This window comes from Stegodyphus dumicola, chromosome 5, assembly GCF_044657685.1.
Source record: "Stegodyphus dumicola isolate Sdum_Otavi_A_Nest chromosome 5, ASM4465768v1".
Classification (NCBI taxonomy): domain Eukaryota; kingdom Metazoa; phylum Arthropoda; class Arachnida; order Araneae; family Eresidae; genus Stegodyphus; species Stegodyphus dumicola.
The window spans coordinates 34947716-34964281 of NC_140772.1; the positions used below are offsets into that span (position 1 = coordinate 34947716).

The 16566-nt window shown below is 34.1% G+C and overlaps 1 protein-coding gene across 3 annotated transcripts in view; it reads right to left on the reverse strand.

Annotated features, from left to right (window-relative positions):
• Positions 1–398: 398 nt before the first annotated feature.
• The window catches only part of LOC118195184 (uncharacterized), an 86893-nt gene continuing 70725 nt past the window's right edge, over positions 399–16566 (reverse strand). For 2 of the 3 annotated variants that reach the window (XM_085816569.1, XM_085816567.1), the window contains exons 8-11: positions 14848–14914; positions 14605–14737; positions 14332–14517; positions 3103–3232 (exon numbers count right to left, since the gene is read on the reverse strand). In XM_085816569.1, the coding sequence (XP_085672695.1) occupies positions 3174–3232; positions 14332–14517; positions 14605–14737; positions 14848–14914 (445 nt within the window). In that variant the 3' untranslated portion in view covers positions 3103–3173. Of the gene's footprint in view, positions 1740–3102; positions 3233–14331; positions 14518–14604; positions 14738–14847; positions 14915–16566 lie in introns of those variants that run through there. The other variant, XM_085816568.1, reaches the window with a different exon arrangement.

A 16566-nucleotide genomic window follows, 5' to 3' on the forward strand; every position in this document is an offset into this window, starting at 1 on the left:
TCGCTTTTATGACTGTTCTCTTGACCTTAGATGTCTTTCCTAAAGTAGCTACTTCGAAATGTACAGAATTGGCAGGCATCTGTGCCATGAAGAAATGAAACTTCAAAAAGACTCCGGCAAATTAGATTTAAAGTAAAATGTACAATTTAAGTATTAAACTAGTTTTAAAATGAATTTAACATAAAATGTAATTAAACACTAAGCTAAGGTTTTGGCCAATTGGCTAAAAAGTATTATGCAAAAACCCCAGCAAAGAAAAAATATTTATTAAAATGCTGTTAAACACGATGCCACTAAAATAATTAATATGTGTACAATCTTGAAAATAAAATTAATAGAGTACCATTTAAAAATTTATTGCAAAATTAAATACAAATGTTACTCATTACATCTTCCTGAAATGCTCTACAAATCTTTGCTATATACAAGGTGTCCCACAAAGGAGGCCCGTTTTGAAAGTTAAATAACTCGAAAACAAAGATCGATAGAAGAATGAAACAAAAGGTATGTTTATTGGGACAGCCATTAAAAACTTATACAGAAGGTTCACATTTAGTTTCAATTGTTTCCAATAGTTAGCGCTATAGTCACAGTGCATTACAGAAAGAAGTAACAAACATATCATCTGCAAATTTTCATTGCAATCACGCCACAATCTTTTCAAAATGTCCACTTTTCACAGTACAGAGGTGATGCAAAGGAAGAACTAAACTTTCACACACCTTCCGTAGTGTGTCAATGAAAATGGATACACATGCCTCCCAGATTGACTTTTCAAGCTCGTCCAATGCTGCAGGCTTCTTCTGGAAAACAGTGTCCTTCATGATGCCCACAAAAAGTAGTCACAAGTGGTAAGATTGGGTGAGTATGGAGGCCAGTCTGTGCCTGTTCCAGTAAATTTGGATTAGCCAAAAGCCATAACTCTATCTCCAAAGTATGCTTCAAGGAACTGTTCGGAACACCTATTCGGTGCAGTGTTGTCCGACTCCATCTTGCACGAACCACGAAGTGTCTGGTCAATCCTCCAACGCTAACAATGTGGCAACAAATTGTTCCAACTTTTCAACATAATGGTAAGAAGTGATTCACACAAGAAGGGAAATATCGAATCCATCATCAATCATTATGAGAATTTCATCCGCGAAGTCTTCTCTCTGTTGCACAGCTCTAACTAGATTGGCTATAACTCAGAATGGCTTGGTGACACCGGATCTTGAACAGAAACATGTGTACCTCTTTCTAAGTATTCTGTGCATACTGGATCACATTAAGGCAGATCCTGCTGGCAAGTCTTCAGGTGGAGCTCCTCGGATTTTGCTGAATAAGTGTAGGAACTATTACGACATTTTCAGGAGTAACTACAGAATGACTGGGACGAACATTCCCCATTAACTCATCAGCCATGCTTCCTGTTCGTTGAAATTTATCGAACAGCACATGAATCATTGTTTTCGAATCAGGACTTTTTGCAATGCTAAATCGGGATAGAAAATTGTGCCTTATTGCAGTGGGACTGTAATTTAACCTGTGAAATTCCAGTACCAGAAAAACACGTTGTTCAATGGAATACATGATTTCATGCATGGATGGATGGATGTCCTTTGATACTCGAACGTTCTTTCACATTTCAGTAACAGTGGAACTGTCTGCAGAATGATCGCTCTCAATCTGAATCCTCGAGCGTAGAAGTCTTCGACCTGGCAGCCTCTACTTTCTTATGTTACTTCTGGCACAACAATCTAAAATGAGACGTCTTAAATTCCGTTAAAAAACAGATAAACATCATTAAAAAGCAATTAAAGATAAGCAACGGCAAAAGTTTAGCATAAATCAGGTGATAGGGAGCAATCAAACGCATTGAAGATCGTAAAGAAAAATTTCCCCAAGTTCATAATTTTCTTGATTAAAATAAAATAAAAGTAGGAAAAATAAATAAAAAAGCACAGTTCACTGATCGCTCTGGACTTCGATCGCTCTTTATGGAGTGGTAATATAGCGAACAGTGCCACCTGTTGGCAACTTTTGTAACTAAATGTGAAACTTCTGTATAAGATTTTGACAGTTGTTCCAATAAACAATAGCTTTTAATTCATTCTTCTTTGGATCTTTGTTTTTGAGTTATTTAATTTTAAAAATGGGGGGTCACACACCATGTATTTGAATATCCCAGATAGCATAAAAGTTAATCTGAAAAATTACTCTGAAAGTACCTCAAGGAAAAATATAATTTGCATAATTTAAGTTACATTAAGTGTGTGTGTGTGTGTATTATGGCAAAGCCTCGAGGGCTATCTGCCTAAGAGGAGGGATGCCTTCGTGGAGGACTTTCTAAGGGAAACTGGCTCGTATACACGTTACACATGGGGAAAACCATGAAAACACCCATGCAGCCAGCCCGTTCGCGGGATTCGAACCTCGGACCGAACTACCAGTGTTCAGCGACTTTACCGCTCGGCTGCTGGTGGGCATAAGTTACATTAAGAGACAACAACATGATCGACTTAGCTTATTTTTATGAATTTCTCATTGATTTTTTCCCCCACAGAATTTGCTTTTCCTTTGACACTTAAAACCGTGTTTCAAAGACATGGTCTAAATACAGAAAAATTAGAAAACTATGAAAGTTGAATATTTATCAAGGAAAAAGGAGATTAGCAGCCTTACTTTCAAGTCTTAATAGTTATCTTTTATGTTAGTTTCAATAATACTGTATATCTGAAGCATACGCTATTATATTTTATACAATAATTGAAAATATTTTTGTTACATATTGTCTTCCTTTAAAACTTATTAAGAATTTTCTTTCAGAAAAAGAACTTGTTTATTTCTCTTATATTTCGTGAAAAAATATTATCACCAAATCTCAGAAACTGAAGGAGAAACAAGCCATTTTCTTATATAGATGTAATTTTTAAATCTAACCACACAAAAGCATAATAAAGATAAGAAGGAAAAAATAATGTTAGAATTATGTTATGATTATATTAGGCAATTACATAATTTTAATTACTATAGTTTTAGCACAAAAAAGTTTTGAATGTAAACTTATAATTCTATATTTTTCTGCAAGAAAAGTAACAAAATATCAAATAAAAAGAGAAATTAGTCTTTTAACATTTTATTACATAACAGAAGTATATAAATGAAATTTACACAACATATTTATTCAACTTTTATTCATCATAGTAGAACTTTCTTTTTGGCTTCTCTCGTTTCTTCTTTTCTGATGCAACTGAATAAAAAATATATAATCATTTTATTGCGAATAAATTGATTTTCAAAACATTAGTATTCACTAATAAATGTGACACAAAATACAGTAACAACCTCTATTAATCAGGTCTCTACTTACTGAAGCAGCAACGAATTTAAAGAAATGACTGGGAAAAAAAATGTAACATTAGAGTGTAAAGAAAATCAGTAACATTTGCAAATTCTTGTATCAGTAATTGGTCTTTCAGCCTTTATATTATTTATGATGGGTCACTTAATGACTTTTCTACTGTATGTTACAATATAGTTTACGTGGCTTATACAGGTTTCGTAGCCACATTTTAGTTAAAGAAATAAGCACCTATAAGCACTTTTCAAGCATATTTTAAGAAAAAAAAAAAAAAAAAATAAGCACCTGTCTAATAACATACACGACTGCATAACCTTAAAAGAAAAATTACACTTGCAATTTAAAATATGAAAAATTCAGTATTTATTACGAGAGAATGAGAATTACTCAACCATGGAAAACAATTAAATTTTTTTAAAAATTTTAAATAACAGTTCAATTTACAGAACTACGTAGCGTATTCGGAAACTAAGTACCGTTTCATTTTAGCGCCATCGCAGCGCAGTGGTATGCATCCCGCGCATGCGCACTAGTCTTTCTTGTTCACTGACTTTCAATTGTTGACATTTTGGTTGCTCTATGTTGTGTTTTCAGTTTGCTGTGCACATTCAAAATGTTTAAGACAATTAGTTCTCCCGCTGACTGTGAGATTCGTGCCGTGATTAAATTTTTGAACACGAGGAATGTTAAACCGGCCGAAATTTATCGTCAAGTGGCAGAAGTTTACGGTGAGTACGCGATAAGTGATGGAATGGTGAGAAAGTGGGTAAGAATGTTTAATGCAGGTCGAACAAATGTCCACGCCGAGGCTCGGAGTGGTCGGCCTTCTGTTGTCACCGATGATTTGGTAAGGAAAGTTGATGAAGCAATTCATGAGAACAGATGCTTCACAATGACACCTCTTTCAGAGGCATTTCCACAAATTTCACATACTGTTTTGTTCGAAATTGTGTCTGACCGCTTGAATTATCGCAAACTGTGTTCCGGATGGGTTCCAAAAATGCTCACTGATGTCCACAAAACAAAGCGACTTGGTAGTACCCTGACATTTCTCACGCGGTACAGTGATGAGGGAGAAAATTTTTTAAACCAAATTGTGACAGGTGATGAAACTTGTTTGGGTCATTTCACACCAGAATCGAAACAACAATCGATGGAGTGGAGACACACTCATTGTCTGAAAAAACAAAAGTTCAAAGTGACAATGTTATCACAAAAAATCATGTGCACTGTCTTCTGGGATAGGAAAGGCGTTTTGCTTACTGAATTTCTTCCCAGAGGTGAAATTATTAATGCGGCACGATATTGTGAGACTTTAACAAAACTAAGGCGTGCCATTCAAAACAAACGAAGAGGAATGCTCAGTAAAGGAATTGTGTTGCTCCATGACAATGCTCGGCCCCATACTGCTGGTGTCACTCAATCGTTTATTCGACAGTTTCATTTGGAGCAGTTCGATCACCCGCCGTACAGCCCGGACTTGGCGCCGTCCGACTATCACTTGTTCCTGCACATGAAGCACGAGCTTGGTGGCAAGCACTTTGGATCTGACGATGACACGAAAAATGCTGTGGAGTCGTGGTTATCGAAACTGGCGGGAAGTTTCTTTGACGATGGCATACAAAAAGTGGTCCCCCGCTATGACAAGTGTTTGATCATTGGTGGAAACTATGTTGAAAGATAGTTTAAGACATGTATTTTCACGTAAAAATAAAATTGGATTCGAAAAAATTGCTTTACTATTTTTTTTCCCCCCAAAATGGTACTTAGTTTCCGAATACGCCTCGTAGTTTACAATGAGAGGGGGAAAAAAATATCCAGAACTAAATTATATTACAAGATTTAATGATGGAATTTCAGTTCAAAATAGAGAAAGTAAATAATAATAAGCCATATTTATTATATTAGCTTGGCACCTAAAAATAAATACAATTTATTTTTCCACTCCTATTAATATTTAAATAATTTAACTTAAAATTCTGAACATTTTCTAAATTTTCATTGTATAACAGTTTTCCCTTAACAGGTACTACAAGCAATGTAATTTAAGTAAAAATGAGTAAAAAGAGAAAGTTTTCCGAAGTCAGAAAACGGGAAATTGCTTCATGCAATCATCCTTTAACAGTAAAAGCTTAACTAACCGGCATACTTGGAAATTGCCGAATATCTGAAAATTCTGAATAGTCGAGCATAACTGGTAAAAGAGGAAAGGGGGGTAGATAGTAGCCGTTTTTTAGATTTTTCAGCTAAATAATGCTTTTGACATTTCGATATGTGAATTATATAAAAAATAGTCCAATGGAAGTGAAAAATAATCCGCGTAGCAAGCACAGTAAAACTCTTTAATCTCTGCGAAATATGGCAAACATTATTGCGCAATACGTGAGCCTTAATTCTTCCGCACGTGATGTTACGCAATCAGAATCAACAACTGTCGGTATTCGCACCGTCATGCGCCTATGTGGCATGTTTATTATTGAGCAGGACACATCGCGCTCCGTGTGATATCCCTACTAGACTCATATTGATTAATAAAGAGATTTACCAACATGAGGTGTTTTTCATTCTAATTTTGAACAGACCAGCATTAAATATCCGGAATAGAATCATTCTTTGCTTGGATTGATAGACCGCAGAACTTTTAGTCCTTTTCAATCTAGGTTGGAAAGTGACCCCCCCCCCACCCAAAAAAAAGTCTGTTACTTGCTTTGCTACGAACTGTAACGGTTTCAATATTCGAGATTTTGTGGAGAAAGGGGAGAACAACCAACTTGCGTACTGTTTAATACATTGGGGGGGGGGAAACTATTTTGACTTTTTGATTATTTTCACTTTATTTATGCCATTCTGAATATTATTCCTTAGAAAACTAATCTGTGTTAAAACACACTCATTTTTGAAGTTTATCTGTACTTCAGCAGTTACTGCAAATATATTATAAATATTCATACATATGCTTATAATATAAGCATATTGATCATAATAAATGCAAATATGAACTGACCACGTGGAACGAGAATGTAAATTATTAAAATCTTGATAGAAATTCAAACATGTGTAGTATTGGGTGGGAGCTAAAGAATACGGAATTTACCAGAATTTCTACCGCTTACGCAATTCTTTGACCAATAGAACGACGTGCACCTGTCTGTACCTGCGCACACCAAAGGTTATGTTAATGCAGAGAAAGGGGCGAAAAGCGATTTCTGGGAGTATGATTCACCATCTGACGATCCATATAAGGAAGAAAAGATGTTTATTTAGTTTCAGCTTTGGTACAGGAAAAAAATGTGCTTTCGGGGGGGGGAAGAACACTAAAAGCAAAAAATAAGCACTAAGAACAAAAAAATAAGTGCTTCAGAGAAAAAGTAAGCATCTATAAGGGCTTTTATTTTTTATCTTCAAATATAAGGACTTATAAGCACTTGTAGGGACCACTACGAACCCCGTTACAGATAAAAAAGACATTTCAAGTAGACACTAACTCACAATGAATTTGTAGGCATGTTTAAAGGATAAAATGATGCAAAGTCATCATTTAAGATGATGTTTTTGGAATGGATAAACGAAGCAAAAAGTGAGCTAAGTTTTCAAGTACTAGACACCAAAGGAATCATTTATGCCATCGATTGAGAGAACAATAAAAACTGCTGCAATAAGAATGATGCTGAGGATATAGAAATAGTGTGTTTGAAAATTTGTCATGCTTAATTCTTAAGCAAAGCTCTTTAAAATTTAGAGCAATATTCTGATGTTTCTCCTGTCGATCTTTTGTTGATCTAAAGGCTTCATATTGGAGCAACTTAAGAGTTAAAACAATATTCATTTTTTGCTTAAATTTGAGAAAATGTTTTACAAACATTTTTATTAGGAAATAAAATTTTGTATGAATTATTTGTTTAACTGAAGGGGGAAAATTATTCATGAAGAAAAAAGGTTAACAATACGGTTACATTTTTACTTAGGAAAAAAGGTTGATGAAATGATAAAAACTGTACATGTTTTTGGGGAATTTCACATAAACAACTGTAGAAAAACTTGGCTAAAGAAAAATTGGGATGATTTAAGATTTAGTCTCTGCACACTAAGATTTGATTATCTGAGGTAGTTAAGATCTCAATAACCTTGGATGATTGAGGTTCTACTACAAAAAAGTAAGGTTCAACCATGCCTACAAATCACTTAGTTACAGAACCATATATAATGAAAACTCTCATGGTGTCCACCACTGAAAATTGTCAGTATTCCTAGAAACCCAATTGTGGATTAACTGTGCTCTATCTAAAAAAAACTAAGATTGTTTATTGCAGAAAGATGGAAAAATACTGTCACAACCATCAGCATAAACCAAAGCTGCCTATGGAAAATACAAAAAATAAAATAAAATTGTATAGATTAACAGTAGACACATCAGGTAATATTTTACAATTTAGTGATGAATCATTTATAAGTTAGCTTTTCCACTTCTAATGATGTTTAATTTTTGTTATTAATAGTATTTCTTTTCGCTTTGAACAGTAATTTAATTTACAAAGTTAAATAAACTTGCTCTCCCAATTCAAGTGCTTGAAAATATAGCTAAATCGTTAACAGTACTTTTATGTTAATTATAAGATCACTTACTTCTCTTTTTTGAGTACTTTTAACTGCTCTGAAATTAACCACAATTTAGAGTTAACTGTGGATGTTGCCTCCAATATTATTTAAGTAAACTGGCTTGGCCTTAATGGAATAATACTACTAAACATTTTGCAAGTACTAAAATATTAAGCAATGGTACTAAATATGTGTAACCATGTTCAATAAACCAGTCATCCCAAACTATAAGTACATGAGCTTGTGTTGATAAAATTAAAGTATTTCATTACAACATATGGTAATGTATTAATACTGTCTAGTTGACAGACCAACTCTACAGTTGCAGAAAATTAGTACCTAAACATCTCTAGTATTTCTTCCAGCATTTTTACTTCCTTGTACAAAGTAAAAAGAAAGTATTGCAATCGCGAAAAGTTTCAGGCGAATTATATTTCAACGAAAATATCCATTTTGATCGCTATCGAATGCAATTTAACGACGTTTTTGCGTGATATTTGTACGTATGGACAGAATAAAAGACTCTTTTCCTCCAAAAGAATTAAAAAACAACTTTAAAATGAATTCTGAAGAGAATTTTTCGTGGCGTCTGTACGAACGTATGTACGTACGTATCTCGCATAACTAAAAAACGAGTAGCCTCAGAACGTTGAAATTTTGTATATAGGACTACTGTATCATGCAGATGTGCACCTCGTATTTTGGTTGCAATCAGCTATATATCCACTCTGTTACACAGCTCAGTCATCTCAGTTTCTTTACTCTTATATGTTTGTAAATTGTACATTTTTTGCTTTAAAAATAATTTAATTATATTGTTCTTATCTTCCGGTGAAGGTTTTTATGCCTTTAGTAAATCTGTATGCAATATTTTTAGAATTATCAACAACTTTCAAGTTGTTTAAGTGCCGCTAAGCCTAATAATTTTTTTGATGGCGGCCATTGCTTGTTTACATTTGAAACAGCAGAGTAGTGTATTTGTTGCCAATCTAGAGAAACCTAGCTTTGCAACAACAAAGATAACGTCTTCATTTATTATTGCGAATTAAATCATGCTTAATCTTTTCTGGAATTTTTTCGAGGAATTTTTAATACAGATATTTTGAGTTTTTATGTATTTTTGCCTTGTCGCGAAGTGAGAACTGAATTAATTGAATGAGAAATACTCAATCGTCTATGAGAAACTGTTTCCTTTTTTGTTTTGTTTGCTTAATTTCATTTATACATCGTTCTAGCTTTATTATAGTATTTGAATAGAACATGTGGCAACGATTAGATAATTCTTTAAATGATATAAATTTTATGCATTCCGAGTTATAATATGAACGAAATATAATACTGTTAAGTGAACCTAGCGCCAGAGTGTCACTATGGTAAACAAATAGAGTGAATTTTAAAGAATTCATTTATTCTATTGTGGTTTATGAGCTTTTGGTGAAGTAGATTTAATTCAATCCAGTAAGTTTAAATGAAATGCAAGAAAAAATGTGTATAATTTAATATTCCGTACAAGGAAGTCATGTGGTGTACACATCAGATTTTTTGCTTAGTGATAGTGTAAAACTTCACTTGCAGTTCAATTCCAAATTTTTCATATATGTTTTTATTAGAAAATAAAATTTTGTATGAATTATTTGTTTAATTGCAGGGGAAAAATTATTCACTAAGAAAAATGATTAACAATATAGTTACACTTTTACTCATTAACAATAAGAAAAAGGGGTTGATGAAATGGTAACAATTGTACACCTTTTTTTTTTTTTTTTTTTTTTTTTTTTTTTTTTTTTTAATCACATAAACAATTGCAGAAAAACTGACATGATTTAAAATTTAGTATCAGCAAACTAAGCTTAATCTTTTCTGGAAATCTGATGTAGTTATGATCCCAATTACCTTAAATGACTGAAGTTCTACTACAAAAAAGTAAGTGATAATGTAAAAACTGCAAACCACTTGCAGTTCAATTCTAAATTTTTCATTAGGAAATACTAGTTTATTAGGAAACATTTGTAGTTCAACCCAGGTCATTATTACTCGGGGTTAGATGAGTTTGCTGCATGAGATCTTCCTTGCATGTGATAAAGAGTTATTTCCAATTTTGTTAGGAAGGCAATAATCGAAGATGGCAGCAATAACATCCCATATGCAGATCTAATCCAGTCTAATCTAACTACAAGGGGAAAGTCAGTAGGCACATTACAAACTGTTGTGGAATAACAAGAAATAGCTGTGAGTAATTTCAAAAGGTGTTACCAGGCACTGATACACAGAGTGACACACAAAAAAATGGCAACTTTTCAAGAATCCAATAAAACCAAGAGTGACGGAAGAAAATCATTTTATTCATAGTAATTGAAACCTTAAAACTTGCCATTTAAGAAACACTAATGGAATTTACATTTTTTAAAAAATTATGTCCTTTAGATGGCGTCCTCCTGTACGAACGCATTCTTGAAATCTGCTGTTGGGATTCCTCACTGACTGCTGTAACATCTTAGCTGAGATTTCATTCTGAATTCTCTGTTTTAAGTCATCCAGAGTTCTTGGGCAAGTCATATACACTTTACTCTTGAGGTAGCTCCACAAGAAAAATCAAAATCAGACAAATTTGGCGATCTAGGGGGCCAGGGAATGTTGCCGAAGCTTGAGATCACACAGTTATCGAAAAATTGTCGCACAACTTCCACTGACTGCTGTGCAGTGTGTGATGTTGCTCCAGCCTGTTGAAACCAGGTTTCTTGAATGTGTGGAAAATTGTTCAGTTCAGGTGTCATGAAAGATTGTAACATCTCCACATAACGATCTGCATTGACAGTTACTGTGATCCCCTGTTCATTTAAAAAAAAAATAAGGTCCAACGATCCCATGTAATGAAACCGCATACCATACTGTCACCTTACTAGTGTGTAAAGGACGCTCAGGAACTTCATTAGGATTTGTGTGATTTGTGAATAATTAAGATTATTGTCTGTTGCTCATTCCACTGATCCATGATTACTAAAACGGCAGAGTGTTTATTTGCTCAAGGTCACTGTTTCGCAGTTTTGCCACCTGCTCATGGCTGCCACTATGCATTTCAAAAATTCCTGTTACTCTGTCCCCCTCTCTGTACAATTCATACTACAAGCTGAGTTGATGAGCAATGCCAATGATTATTGATGTAATGTCATGACAATGTGAAAATGACTACCATGCTGTAAGAGTGTACATTAGAGGAGAAGGGGATTTGTGATACATTTTTATGTTTCTATTTGATTTCTAGAAACAGAGTTAATATGACAGATGCTTCATCTTCCTGCGACATAATGCTTCAACTTCAGGTTGGAATTTATCAACAACATCCAAGCTTATGTTTCACCCCAATGATACAAAGGCTTACATGATATGAATAACCCAGGAGTGTCTTTCAGAATCATTATGGCCTTCTTTAGCAGCCTCCAGAGAACTCCATGATAGCCCCAAATAATTTTCACTCATTTGCTCCCCCACCCCTCAAGACACCCTTCAAAGCTGGCCATCTATGAAATGTGTTCCTGATGGTTCAAGTTTCACAGTTAGGGCAGACAATGAAAAATAGATCCATATATGCTGCGGCAACAACCTAAAGACATGCAAGCAGTTAATCTATTTATTGATTTTGTAATTTTATAAGCACACTCAGAATTTTTAAAAACCACACAAATTCAAAATGGTTATTCCAAAAATATGATAAAATCAGTGTTTTACACAGCAATAGATAAGAGGTATGGGAAGTGTTCTTAATTAAGTTTTTTGAAACCAGCTAATAAATCCCAATTCACATAACTAGAAAAATTTCTCATCGCAATATCTCCTAAAGGCAAGCCTATGATGAAAATGATTAGTGTTTCTTAGAATGTAAACAAACTTCAGTACTGCATATCCCTAAGATTGTCACTTTCATAACATCAAAATTTCTGGAACCATGAGGGGATCATCTTACAAATTCCTTCTATTTATAGCCAAATGATTTTAAATACACTGAAACAAACCTCCAAGCAGCCAAGCCATATATATGTATACCTTCAAAAATATTTATCATGATACCTTTAAGTACATCTTGAAAACTGGATAATTTAGGTAGTATATATATTGAAAGACGAGGAGTCTTGGTACAAAGTGAAAGGTTCCTTTTTGAATCAACCAACACCAACACGCACACACACAGAGAGACAGAAAAAAATTACTAATGATGGCCTTTATGGGAATTTTACAGTTTTAGGGAGGAACTCTTACTGCATGAAGGTTTAATAAAATTAACTACAAATTACGATGATATTCATCTCTGCAGAAGTGGCCACTTTTGAAAGGCAATATTCAAGCCTGATGTTCATTTTTATTCTCTGAAATATCATTTCTTTCAAAAGAGGTTGCACTGAAATATTGATTTTGAAAGTGGGAGAGGACCCGCCAAGAGAGGCACGACAATATCCAAAGGAGGACAGGACAAATTGTACTCTGTTTCCCCACATGATCAATGTCATCCCGCCGCACTGTGCTTGAGTCTTAGTTGGGCCTGAATTCAGTCAGTGTCGATCATATGAGCAGTGCAGTTACATGTATTTTTGATGCAAAAATAAACTAACTTAAGTTTTTATTTATTTATTTTTTGAACTTCTTCGTAAGTTCAGTGAAAAAAGCAAATACAATGATGATTATATTAACATGGTTTTGTTGCTATAAAAAAAATGTGTCAATCTGAAACAATGTGTTATTTGTTACAATGTACTGCCATGATATCTTATCTGGAGCAACATTTGTCGACAGACAAGCTAATGCCACTTTTTTCCTGCAAAATGTGTAAGTTTGAAGCATATGGAAATGGATAACACTGGATCCTTTGCTTAGCCATCTGAAAAAGCACTCAGAGCTTCATATGAGTTATATCTATTTATCGCTGTGGCCAAGAAATGTCACATTATTGGAAAAAAAAACAATCAAATTCTGTCTAGTGAAAGCAACTGATATTGTTCTTGAACTAGAAAGTAAGCAAAAACTTTCAAAAATACTGATTTCTGAAAACATTGTGAAACACAGCATTGATGACATGGCTGAAGAGATGAAAAATCAGTTAGTGCAAGATCTGAAAGACATATCATAAATCCTGAAAAAAATCATCATCCTGGGGGGGATTTTTCGAAATACTGTTGGACAAATGTTCCTGAAATACAGCTTCCAACTCAGTTCGGTCGCTCTTAAGCTAATCCTGAACTAAAAACACTATTACTAAACTCAACTTACAATTCTACTGCTCAAGATACTCTCTATTCTGCATACAGGCAGGGTATATATAGCTTTTGACCTGCTTTCAAGAACATTCTCGGAAAAAACACTAAGAATTAATTACAGAATGTTCTTGTGCCGTCTAGGGCATATTACCAATTTTGTCGCCTAATGGGTAATTTTGTGCCACATCTGGCAACCCTGCCTTCCCTTGAAAATTTCTGGCAAACCTAAACGTGCTTTGCGGAGAAGCTGTCTTACCGCAGCTGAGTACTTGTAAAAATATTTAACAGTTAGGTAACTAATAACAACTATAATCCATAACACATCCACAAAATGAGCCACAATTAATGATGAATATTTTTAAGCACTTCATATGAGATATTTCTAATAATAAACTAATTTATGGACCTTACTTTAAAATGAAATACAAAACAATAAATATCATTCTGCCTCCTGGCAATATCTGCTATTTGAAGAAACTATTTTTAAAACACTCAGTTATTTAGTAAAAATGTTTAATTGAAAATATGCATATAGCATGTCTGGAGTCTGTGTATTTATGTGTGTATACATATGCACTCACTTCTGCCAGTAAAACATGCTGTTTTTACTAATGCTTTAAGTCATTTAGTTTATTCTACGTAATAAATGTTCATTTAGCAGACTCAGAAAAATTTTAAAATTTTATATACCATTACTTAGCCGTAATTAGAAAAATATAAGTGCACATGTAAAAAAAAAAAATTAATTTACAGTTTCCTAAAATGTACTTCAAATTAATGGTGTATAAAAATCTGGCATAAAACTCATTGTTATTTCAAAACCTTCCATTTCAGAAGATATATTTTAATTCAAATAAACAATATGACTAATAAAAGCAAAACTCCACACCATATAACTGAATGATTGTGTGACAAAGTGAATGTATGATAATAAAAAAGTGAATCTTAATTCTAAATGCCATTTAAAGAATACTGAGTTAAGCAATGAAGAAAGTATGCGATAGTTGATGTTAAAAATGCTTGTTCTAAATCCGATGCCAGTAACTCATAAATTCTTAAATAAATTACGAAATAATAACAAAGTAATAATAATCAAATGGAAGTCTTTTAATTCATGCATTAAAAAAGAGAAAGAGATTAACTTACATGTAGAAGGCAGCAAGTCACTAGCAAGATGAAGAAAACTTTCATCATTCGATTCACTGTCTGATTCAGACTTTTTATCCGATTCTTGATCTGGAATATTTTTTGGTCGCCCAATTTTTCTCAGATGCTTTGGCACACGAGCTTTATATCGCATTGCCTTTTTTGAAGAATTAGGGAACTTTCCATCTAAATCGGTTCAAAAAATAAGTTCTGTAAGAAAGGCAAGTTATATCTCTCTTAGATTTAAACATTCAATTTAAATTAAAATACCACCTGTGTTTTTCTGATCATCGACTTGATCATCAGGGTCTGATTTCCCAGAAATATTTCTCAAGTAATATGTAGCTTGTTGTTCAAATGCTGCAGCTTTTAACTGGGCTCTGCGTGACCCTATGTCTTTTGAAACCTGATGTTTTAAAATTAGCATTAAGGTTAGCATTTAAAATTAGCAGGCAAAACATCCGAATAAAAACTGTTTCATTAGCAAGTTTTAAAAAACTTTTAAAAGATACTTACGCTAGACTTAACACTGTTCTGAGTTTTCTTTGAAGAAAAACCAGTTTTGACTACTGTATTTAAATGGCTAAAGAGAGAGAGAGAGAGAGAGAGAAAAAAAAAAAAAAAAAAAAAAGCAATATAAAACTTTACTCAACTGTAATAAATGGATGGATATTAAGTTTGATAAACAAATAATCAATTAATCCAAAAATTCATTCAAAATAACAATTACAGTGTGTCAAAAAGATTAAGAAAGTATGCCTACAAATATCTATATGTACTGATGAGCCAAAACATTATGACTACCTACTCAATAACACATTGCATGACCTCTGGCCTGCAAAACAGCTGCAACTCAATTTGGCATGGATGCCACAAGTTCCTGGATGACTGGAGACAGGTTGTACAAAATGTCTAAGCAGCGGTCACGCAAAGTCTAGACATTCCAACATCGTGATGTTTGAGTTCTGAGCTGCCACTACATGACATCCCAAATGTGCTCTATCAGGTTAAGATCTGGCAAGTTATGCACTAATACATTAATTGGAATTAATTCTTATGCTCCTCAAACCACTCCAAAACGATTTGAGCCTTGGTGACAAGGGATGTTATCCTGCTGGAAGATTCCATTTCCAGTTGACAAGACAGAGGCATGTGAGGGTGTCACTGATCTGGAACTATATTCAGATAGTCTGCAGTTTTCATGGTCTATTCTACCACAACTAAGAGTTTCAGAGCTCATGTGAACATCCCCCAAAAACGTAATACCACCACCAGCAGCCTGTGTATGACCTGTTGTACATGGGGAGCAACTATTCGCCTGGAAGACGGCATACCCTAACACGATCATTGATGTGATGAATAAGAAATCATGACTGATCCAACCAGGCAACTGTCTTCCACTTACCCATAGTCCACTCTCGATGTTCTCGAGCCCACCGTATGCATAGCTTATTTTGGTCAACAGAGGCACGAGTGGGACTTCTGCTGAACAATCCCATATCCAACAGTGTCCGCTGAACTGTGCATTCCGAAACACTTGCACTTGGATCTGTATTGTACTGGGCTGTTAGCTGAGCCATTGCCTGACGCTGATTTGCTGTACCAAGCAAGTGCAACAGTCTGCAATGTCCTTTTTCTTTGATGATGCGTATACGTTCAAGACATTGGCATCTACTGCTGATTTCACCATCATTTATAGACTTTGCATAAATACTAACATGGCAGATTGTAAACAACCTACCAACCATGCATTTTTGCAGATCGTGTCTTCAAACTGTTACCATTTGCCTTCTTTCAAATTAACTTAGATCAGCAGCCTTTCATACCACTTGCAAAAGTAAATGCAAGAATGATACCTCACCTTCTCCACCAGCAGTTAAATACGATTCCCATATCATCACATCAGCCAGACAAGTTCACTGAAAAATGTGGCGATGGTCATTTTCGCTCATTAATATATTTTTCAAATACAGTACTCTCCCTGCATCCGCTGGTAATATGTTCCTAGATTTACTGTGAATAAGAACAAATGCTAGACAAAACGGGACATTTGAGTAACTTATTTATTTAATTTAATTATATTTGAGTAACTTATTTAATTATTGTTAAATTTAATTGATCAGTTATACAAAAAAAGCTATTAATAACAATATTATGGGCAAAAATCAATCTAATAACAAAGTAGTAAGCCACTACCCTATTTACACAGTGCACTACTAAAAAGTAACATAAAAT